At 33.2% G+C, this 10,730-nt stretch overlaps 1 protein-coding gene across 4 annotated transcripts; it reads right to left on the bottom strand.

The window, feature by feature from the left end:
• Nucleotides 1-4,980: 4,980 nt before the first annotated feature.
• LOC100797238 (APETALA2-like protein 3) lies at nucleotides 4,981-9,502 on the bottom strand. 4 transcript variants are annotated; one of them, XM_003554309.5, is made up of 11 exons: nucleotides 8,537-9,502; nucleotides 7,134-7,584; nucleotides 7,019-7,044; nucleotides 6,899-6,929; nucleotides 6,725-6,812; nucleotides 6,468-6,613; nucleotides 6,282-6,326; nucleotides 6,052-6,155; nucleotides 5,801-5,943; nucleotides 5,567-5,683; nucleotides 4,981-5,467 (listed from the first exon to the last, which is right to left on the bottom strand). In XM_003554309.5, exons 1-11 carry the CDS (start codon nucleotides 8,616-8,618, stop codon nucleotides 5,216-5,218), a joined length of 1,485 nt encoding a protein of 494 aa, XP_003554357.2. In that variant the 5' UTR covers nucleotides 8,619-9,502; the 3' UTR covers nucleotides 4,981-5,215. The 4 variants fall into 4 exon arrangements, with proteins under 4 accessions (XP_003554357.2, XP_014627678.1, XP_040868545.1 ...); XM_014772192.3 differs by having other exon boundaries at nucleotides 8,555-9,502; XM_041012611.1 differs by having other exon boundaries at nucleotides 6,052-6,326.
• Nucleotides 9,503-10,730: the final 1,228 nt, after the last annotated feature.

The following is a 10,730-nucleotide window of genomic DNA, read 5'->3' as shown; positions in this document are numbered from 1 at the left end:
AACTGCGAGACGACTTCGACACCTTTGAAACCTCCGTGAAAGGTTCTCCCTCTCTCCTTTGCCTCGCTGACGGCGACGACAACGTTTGTTTTTTTATTTATTGTACGTTTTCTGATTTGGTGAATTGAAGAAATCAGTAGCATGATTTGTTCAGTTTTTGTTTTCTTTTATTTGTTGGATTCTGGTTACTTTGTTTTGCTGATCAATCATGAAGTTGCTTGATTTTTTATTTTTTTTGTTCTTTCTTGAATCTCAGTTGCTCTCAATTGATTTGGAGGATTTGAAATTTGGGATGAATTGGTTGTTTATTTTTGTGAGAGATTTTTAATTTTAAATTAGTAATTTGAGGTTTTGAAATTCTGAATTGGTATTTGGAATGAACGAAAGAAGTCACCAGGAGAAAACGAACGGTGGTGGGGAAGAGCTGACGAGATTAAAAAAAAAAAGGAAAAATATTTATTATAAGGAAAAAAACTTCAAATGTATTAAAAAAATTACCGGTTGAACAAGTATTCCTTCTTTGATTTCAAACCTGATACCTGATAAACTGGTAACCTTTCTCCATCAGAATATAATTTATCTTTTTTATTTTTGTGTGATGTTTATTTCTTTATGATTATTTTTCTTCCAGTAAATAACCTGTTATTACAGGTAAATTTAAATGTTCTACAGGTGAGGAAGGATTCCCAGACTTCACCTTAGCCGCGTCCTAAAATAAGACAATAAAATTGTCCATTTTTTTAGAAGCACCTGTATGTGACAAGGGAAATGTTACTCGTCCATCTCAATAAATTTGGGTGGATTTGGATGGATAGAGGAAAAAGTAAGAGAGAAAAAGACAAATTAAAAAGAATAAATACGAAATATGATTTGATACAAAATAAGAAGATAGATATAAATTAAGAAAAAAAATGAGGTAAAAATGAGTTATAAAAGACTGACTGAGGGAGATGAATATCATTATCTGTATAATTATTACATTTTCCATATATTTAGATTAAAATCTAATAACTTTGTTTGTTTTGGGCAATTTTTCTCAAGATATTTTAGCATATAAGATCTAAGTATATATAATTAAATAAAACTGCTTACAGGTCGGTGGAATAATCTTTTACGTGAGTTTCTATTAACAGCTTTAGCATACCATGGATGTTTTGGTCAATAGTATTAAAAGTACCACTTCATTTATCCCTTTAATGAAAAAAAGCATGTATACATAAAATAAAATAAGAATTTAATTAAAATACATTAACAACATATATAGTAAGATAGTTGATTTTTGTAATAGTAATTATTTTAAAAATTATAATTTAGATAGTTGAATTGAAAACATAACTTTTTTGAGTTTAATAGACATACAATTTCAGTATTAACTTTTTTATACTCTCAATTAATTGAAAATGATTTTTCCTGTAGTTTATAAGAAAAATTTATAAAGGTTTTAATTGACCAAAGCAACACAAAGAATCAGAGTTAATCCAAATATATGAGACTGCAAATCTGGTGGTGATTGATTGTGGGCAGAGGCGGTAAATTTAGTTGTTTCTATATGTTTAGGTTAAAAAAAACACAGGGAAATAGAACAAGATTTGTAATTATGGGCAGGGATAATGATGTCGGCAGTTGAGATGGATGTGAATGAAGAAATTGATGAGGCCAGGTTCAAGTGAAGTGGTGTGTGTAGATAGGAATAACTTGGCAATGCAATAGAGCCCAACAAACAAAGGGAAAAACCAAATTTAGAGAGTTAGATTAGGTCATTCATTGGCAACCTTCAAGTTTGGAGAGAGGGCAATTTAAAAGTGACAGAGAGATAGGGTCAGTAACTTGGTACGGATTTGATAGGTCACCTACTTTTGAGAGCAAAGAGTGGCCCCTGCCAGAATAATCAACTTTTTACTATTCACATATAGAAAGTACAGTACAGTGTGGCCAACAGGCTTTTCATGCTGCTCATGATACATACATACAGCTAGCTGCATGAATCATGCCATTCATTGCCCCCCACACCCACACTCTCATCCTCACCTCTTGTTAATTCTTATTTCTTGGAGATCCCATATCAGTCAACATAACTCTTATTCGCCACTTTTATATATAAATAAATTTAACTATCAACACATAGAATAGGAATAAATAAGTTACAGAAAATAACATTTTATTAAATGAATGACATAATATTAAATAAGATAAAAGTTAAGTATTATTTCTTTATATTTAAATTTTAAATTATTTTTTTTACTGTTTATATCTATGTGTGGAGGGAGTAAGCCAATTTGATGAGAATGTGTTAGATTCATATTCACATTAAAATAGTATTCAATTTAGTAAATCTTCAACATGAAAAAGTGTGTTAGATATTTATAATATATAAATAGAAATAACCTGTATTTTATAAGTAATTATACAGTTTTTTTATTTCTCTTTCTTTATCATATTATTAATTTTATTATATTTATATATTTGTTTGTCTGAAGATATTAGATAGCATTTAGATATTAAAAAAAAAAGTTAAATTAGGTTGATAGTTACATTTAAAGATTTATTAAGGTCATTTAATTAATTTGGTTTGGTGAGGGGTTTCTTACTCTTTATTACAGGGAAGGCAGATTGACGTACAAGTGAGTGACTGAGTCCTAATCCTAAGGTTGTGGCAAAAACCGGCGAATGCGGAATTGCTTTAATCCAGGGAAAGGGACGGGACATAGCGAGCCCCTATTTCGACACGTGGCCGAAAATTATCATGCCATGCGACAAAATCCCCCAAACAAATCATTTTCAATCTCGTACCTCTTGTCCTTTTGGCATCTGCCATGCCTCAATTGTAATTCTTTCTCTTCATGTCAGGCCTATTTTTACCTTTTATTTTACTTTACATGTCAATTATATTTTATTCTTGCCTAATTTCTTCAACTTTAATTAATAAAACTAAGAATTTGCTTGATTGATTTAAAAGAAATACAATATAATTAATTAAGATTAAAACTTTAAATTATAATAGAGTATAAAAATATGAATTTTATCTTATTTTATTATTTATTTTCTATTTTTTTAATCTTTTTTATCTACAAACAAATGAGCTTTAAAAGATTTTTCGACTCAAACTTCAAATATGTTGCGCATTATAAAATTAAGAGTCCCTTTAACATAAGGAATAAAAATTGTAGAGCAATATTCTAAGTTCAATTTTAATTTATTCAAAATTAAAATTAGTTTCAATCATATTTTTATATTTAAATTTTACAAAGGATTAAAGTAGAAAATTATTTTTTTATTAAATTTCAATTTCTAGTAAGAATATTCATCAGCAAAATTACATCATATTTGATAAAAAAATATTTAATTTATAAGTGACAATGGCACTAGCTATAAAAATAGAAATGATAATGGAGGTTACAGTAGTGACTATGGGATAAGGAGGTAGTGGGTTGGGTGAGGGAATTAGTTGCAGTAGCAACAATTATGAAAGCAAAGGATATAGGTAACAATAATGGTGATAGAAGTAACAAAAATAAGGAAAGTATATATATATATATATATATATAATGTTACGAGTTGGTAAGTAATTTCAATTGCATTAAATTATAGGGAATCAGATTTTGACGAAAAAAAATATCGTTTACGTATAAAAATAGTCTCATAGTACAATTATGTTTGACATACTTTTTGGTAAAATTACGTTTATTTTCAAACACGATTTTGACTATTTTTTTGGGTGAAGGATATAAGTAGTTTGAATCATACGTTGGTCCAGCCACAAATTAATGAATCTATAACATTTTCAACATCGAAGTAACACTTTGTCGCTTTCGCATTAAGGAAAAAAAAATCCTTATTGTGCATATTAACAAATATTTTTTCTTATATATAATTTAGTATTACATCATTTAATATTTGTTATGGAACTCATCCTTTTTAATAATTTCACATTCTCAGCTTCAAAAGTGATTTTAATTTATAGCAGCCAAATAACATTCATTTTGTCGGATATCACATTTGAAACATAAGTTTCCAGACATAAATTACACTATTATAGACTCAACAGAATTAAGTTAATAAATCATGATTCACAAATTCAAATTTACAAACTCTAATCTAAGCACTATGTAGTTCCTATAATCAGCACCTGTTGAGTCCAATTTAACATTTGAAACTAAATCTACCTCATTTTAACATTTTTCTACGAAAAATTCTGTCACTTCAAATCTTCTACAACATTTCTTTTGCTTTCAAAATCTCCGACCATACATTACATTCTCTCCTTCCTATTGTGAAATGAGAATTTTAATTTTCGAATCTGATTTATTAACTATACTTTGACCTTTTCTTTTTTAAAAAAGTCTGTACATATAAAGATGCATCAGCAATAAAAAATTAAAAATATAGGAAATCGTGTTTGTCTGGTTTGCGTTAATATTATTTATTATAAAGCTTGTAAAGCGTCGGCATTGATGCATCGGCAGTTTGGTTATAACTTCTTTCACTATCTTCTCGGACAGTGTTTCCGAACTCTCTGACGATGATGCTTATTACGCACTACTATAGATCTTTGTTTGTGAGAGGAGTAGAAATTTAAAAAAATGTGAAAGGAGCAAGGAGTGTGTATACAATGTACATAGGAATGGGACATAAAGTGACTTGGACGTCCTACCGTGCGCACAAAATCAATGCATAAACTTCGACCTAGGTTAGGGGGAGGAATCATTAACAAAGACCATAAGACAGCTTTGCTGTTCCTTAAATATAAGAATAACCATGTGATGGGATTCAAGCCAAAATTTGTGAATAGTGTTATGTCGGCAATAATAAACACTGGCTAGTGGCGACTAACTAACGGAAGCAAAGAAAATTCACGACAATGACCCACAAATATGGATTGAACTTACCATGCGTTCAAATATGTACAAATTCCGTCTCTTCAAAAAGATCAAACTCATCTTTTCAAGTATTTTCTAGATAGAAAAGCACCGAGATTGAATGTTGGAGATACCAAAGTAAACGCTTAGTCTCAAAAATCAGTAAAAGCAGAGTTCAAGAAGCCATCGGGGCATGGCATTTCTTTACATATATTGAAGAAAACTAGTAGAATGGCAAATAGTAAAAGCTGTAGAACCAAGCAAATTCAATTGCTACTTGTAACTAGTCCTACTAGTTTGTCAACCATATGGTGAAATCAAGAAGATTTGCAATTGCTTTGGTCTACCTAGCAATGCATTCAGCTACCGAAGAAGAAAGGGGATATGGTGCCGGAGTTAGTGATTGATGATGGAAAATGCGAGTGGAGGAATGTCATGTTTGGAAAACGAATTTGAGTATCCGCAGCTGATGGTATTATTGTTGAAGGGAATCCTGATGATGCTGCAGTAGAGAAGGGTGGAGCAAGAGTTGCCCTGCCATAAGGACCTTGGACTTGCCATGCCCAATTTGGCACGGGAGCAGCTTCCATCCTCTTCTCTATTGCTGTTTCCTGTAAATATAAAACGAAAATGAATGATCAGTGAGCACTAAAATAAGTAGACGGAAGAAATTGGGTAAAGAAATTGCTATGAGAATGTATGGCAATCACCTCGTAGATAGGAAAGAAATTGCTACCATTCCAGACGGAAGGATGTTGCCCAGATGCTATGGAGAAGCCATGATGAGGTGGCTGAATGGTCCGTGATCTTGATCCAGAGTGCTCAAACTATTACGCGAAGTAAAAAAATACAAACTGCTAATTCAGAAACAAATGAAAAATGCAGACTCAAAGAATAATTGAATCCAACCATATGGGCCATCATACAACACTCCTCAACCTTACCATAACTCGCTTATCGAGAGGGATATCATCCCAGCTCTGCGGAGCTATCATACCACTCCCGTTGCTGGGTGTGTTCTTGATTTGACCATCAGAGTAAGAAGGGGGAGCTATGCCCAAGTTCAGATCAAGACTTTGCTTGGTATCTGAAATAGTGTCGCAGTGAAGGTGGCGTTAAATGTTTTAATCCATAACTTTATAGATCAATCAATAAGCAGATTATGAAACAATGGAAATAAATAAATAAGTGGTACCTTCATTATCAGACTGGGAAATTACCTCCCCTTCATACAAGCTGGGCTCGAAGTTTGTAACTGCTTCCCTTCCATTGCATTTTATAGCTGCCTTATCATACGCTCTGGAATTATGTATATACACAGCAAGTAAAAAATAACACATCAAGTGTGTGTCTGTATATATGTATATATACAGAATCCAAAATGTTAAGGAATTTAGGCTGAGATATTCAATTAATTGGTAAAACCTTGCAGCCTCTAATTCACTGTCGAATAGCCCAAGATATATATACCTGCAAGCAAGCAATAAACCCTGGCCAACTTAAATTCTGATTTATCACGAGCAAAGGAATCCACATAATCTCGCATATTAATGCACATGGAAATAGAAAACTGAAAAAACTTTATTCAACCAAATAGTTTTGTTTTCTCACTTTTTACCAAGAAACTGCCCCATACGAGCTTCCCATCGCCCGCACTTATGCAGAGTAACTCCCCTGTATTTGGAGCTTCCCCTCGAAAAACCAGTGCTCTGTCGCCGCAAAATGTGCACAAACTCCTCCTTCGTGAAGTTACTCATCTGCACAACACAATAACCGAAAATCAAATCCACAATCACAAATTCCATTCAAGTATCTAAAACAAATTAAAAAAACCAAGAAATTAAAGCCATCAGTGCACAGTTCAAAACCTGCTTTATATCTTCATCGTAATCGCTAACGTTAAAATTGATATCCGCATCAACGCCACGGAACTTGATCGCAGCTCGATCATAAGCCCTGAAAAAAAAAATTAATTAATAAAATAATAAAAACAGCACGCTTAAACAAAAACCAAAAACACTTAATCACGAAAATCAAATTACCTTGCCGCAACATGCGCGGTGTCAAATCCACCTAAAAGAAAAAAAGAAAAAGAAAGCGATATTAAAGAAAACTGAAGCAGTTAATATAAAACGAATCTTCTACTTGCGTTGCGTCCTCACCCAAGTACACTTGTTTCCCACAGTCCCTGCACAAAACAAAACCACACAGTGGATTCACTAACGGTAGCGTGTTAATACCAAAATTACTGGGCATCATCGATTACTAAGTACTAACCAAATGTGCGATTCCCATCTTCCGGTTCTGCGATAGAAAGTAACGCCGCGATACTGCGAGCTTCGCGACCGCGGTCCTCTTCGGCTCTTCTTCACCTGCTGTTGCCGGGGAGTGATCCTCTGCTCCGGCGGAGCACCGTGCTGATCCACCTTCGACGAGAAATCAAGCCACGCCGCCGCCGAGGCTCCCGAATCGGCCGCCGGAAAGAGCTGGATGGTGCGAACGGACGGTTCTCCGGCGGCGCCGAGGGGAAGCCCGTCGGAGGTGGCGGCGTTGTTGAGGATGGCAAAGTTGTAGGCAACGGCGTCGCCGTAGGAGCAGGAGTCGTCGGTGTCGGCGGCATTGACGACGGAGGAATTGAAGCTGCCGGAGCTCTCCATTTGCAAGTCGGAGGCGGAATCGGCGTTGAGGTTGAGATCCAACATCGCGGCGTGAGTTTGTTTGGTAGAAGCTGTTAGGGACCGTTTGGAGGGAAAAGTAACGTTAGTTACAACGGAAGTGAGTCTGCGAGAGAGTGGGATCCAATTTGCAACGGCAACAACAACGAATTCACATCATTTGTTCAATGCGCGCGTGTGTGTGTGAGTGAGCGAGTGAATGAACGAAACCCCTAACAATATAGGAGGGAATTTCATGCAGCGAGAAGAGTGAAGAGTGAAGAGTGAGATTAAAAAAAAAAAACACAAGAGAGTGTGTGGGTTTTGTTCTTGTATGAAACAAGCACCACAGTCAATGCTGGGACTCCTTTTCTTTTCAATTTTTTTTTCTTCTACTCAAACGGCTTTTAGCAAGGGGAGATATTTTTGGTTTTATGGGAATCATAGGTTAGTTACAAACTATTGATATGTATTTTTAAAAAAATAATATTTTTGGAAAGATGTTTTTTAATTATTTTTTTAAAAAAAATATATAAAAGAGATAAAAAAAATTATTTTTTAGTTTAATTTTTCTTTTACTATAGGAAAAATATGAAAATATAATATTCTTTATTAAATTATATAATAAGATAAATAATTAAAATAATCATTAAAAATATGCATAACATGTTTTTTGATTTTTAACAAACTTATTGAAAGATTCTAAATAATTAACTAAATATATTTTTAAGAAATATAATTTTCAAAATTTATAATTTTCATCGATCATTATTCTGAGAATAAAAAAGCTTTTCTATCGTCAAACATGCCTTTTGAAGTCTTGCCACACATTTATTTGTAATTTTTTTTTTCTCTTTCCACCCTTCCCCAGCGAAACTTTGTTTCCTTTCCCAAGTTGGGAAATTTTTTAATACCGTTGGATGAAAGATGTTTTTAATAGAATGGTTAGAAATAGAGTTTGTTTGTAGACTGTTTAAAAGTTAATTAGAATAATTAAGGACAAAAATAATGTATATTAAAGGTCACCTCCATTGAAAAGGTCACCTTCGGGCGATTGCCGACGTGGTATCGACAAAGCAAGGTTCCGCCGGAGACGCCGCAACGCCATGAACCACTCCCCGTTCAGGCTCTGAGGATCGGGGGAGGACTAAGAGAGTAGCTTCGAGCTATACTATGATGGCTTCGACAATAATTAAGGGGCTCCGCCCGCTGTCGTCGAGGATGTCGGAGTTTCTGCTCGGATCGGGATTCGACGGACTGCTACAGTATGTTTCGTAGATTGAGATCAACAACTTGGGTAAGGTGGAGAATCTGCCGGTGTTGAATGTGGCGCTAGAGTCAATGCCAACGGTGGAAATTACTGAGTCTCTGGTTGCGACGGAGACGCACAGCGCCGTGTGCAAGGAACATTGGCGCGCGAGATGTCGTGCAAGCACCTCTACCACTCTAATTGCTTGTGTCCAGTGTGCTGCCGTCGAAGTAGGCCATGTCGAAAAAGAGAGTCGTCGGTGAGGTCGAGGAGGAGTTGGTAGGGTTGAGCATATAGAGGTTGACGAGCGACAGATTCGCCGTCGGGAGGTTTGCCGACGAGAATCACTTGTAGGAGGTGTACACTTGTTTTAGTTGGGATACATGTGATTTTGTCCTTAACTATCCTAATTAACGCTTAAACAGTATGCAAACAAATTATATTTCCAACTGTTAGATTAAAACCATCTTCATCCAACAGTATTCAAGTGTTTTGTAACTTGAAAAATGAAAGAAAGTTTCCCAGTCTTCTTTACCTGGGAGAAACAATTTGTTCTGCCAAACTTTGCTTCCATTATTTCCTTTTTGTTTATCAGATTTACTTCTTCTAAAATAAGGAGAAGATCTGTTGAGCGGAAAATAGAATTAGCCACTAGTAGAAGAACCAAAAATAATATTAGAGTGACGCATGCTTGTAATTAATAAATGATTTATTATTAATCAACTTGCATGGTGTATTAAATTACCGATCGAATTAGAGATGTGGGTTCATTCTGCCGAGGGCTGACGATGTCATTTAATCAGTGAACTTTTCAGTTTTGTCCACGATTTCTTTTTATCTTGTACTAATACAATAATACTACTTTGTGAGAAAAACAGGATTAGGAGACACTTAAATATATTTATTTGTTGATACAATAGATTATATACTGATATATAAAATAAATTTATACGATTATCTAATAATCATGAATAATTATATAAAATAAGTTTGTTAACTTTTTATAATAATTATATTAAAAATCATATATTGATAATTACTTATTGATCGATGATATATTTTTTTTCATCTTTATAACTAATACAAAATAAAATAAATATCTAAATTGTTTAAGAAAAATTAAAGAGCAAACAATATATATATATATATATACCATGTTGATGACACTATGTGTCCCTCAATCTATATAATTATTCTATAAAAATACTAATAAATAAATAGTGATCAAATTAATCATTAAATATTTCTTAAGAACATTAATTACAACGTGACAGTTTAAAGAGTGTCTAAAAGTAAGTAAAAATAGAAGTATTAAAAGTCTGTAAAATTATGTGCATGGAATTATTAAAAGTTTATATCACATAATAATCTAAGAGCTCCAAGGAACATAAAAAATATAATATTAAAATTTATTGCTCTAATGTGAATGACTTAAAACTTTTTTGTCAATGTCTGTACTACAATTTGTGGTTATTACTCGACAACCTAAAGTAATAAAAATGTTTACCAAAACAAAGTAATAAAATTGATACCAAAGTACATGTACATATGTGTTGGTATTCTTGTGTAAATAACAAGCAAAGTTTGCAGTCAAAAAATTAAACAAGTAGAGTTTGTTTCTCATCCATGAGCATACCGCCCATATGTATTGTTAACGCATGTCTAGAGTTTACATTTATTAGTAGAACAAAAATTACAAATTTCTTATGCTTTTGACCGTATATGGATTATGTATATTTATGTTTTATTTTAAGATCGACATTGTTCATGAACACGACATAAATCAAAATAATATTGTTTAAGTATCACTTATTAATCTTTTTTAATCAACAACTATAACTTCTAATTAAGTTTAATTAAGGATACCGGTTAAGAAATTCAAAACATAAAATTTTAATTAAAACTTACCTTTAAAGTACATTAAAAATCACTGTAAAAGTGCATGAATGACATTTTTTAATTAAAAAATTG

This window comes from Glycine max, chromosome 19 (genome assembly GCF_000004515.6).
Source record: "Glycine max cultivar Williams 82 chromosome 19, Glycine_max_v4.0, whole genome shotgun sequence".
Lineage (NCBI taxonomy): Eukaryota > Viridiplantae > Streptophyta > Magnoliopsida > Fabales > Fabaceae > Glycine > Glycine max.
Note: the sequence above shows the minus strand (reverse complement) of the source record. Positions and strands in the feature narration are given on the sequence as shown.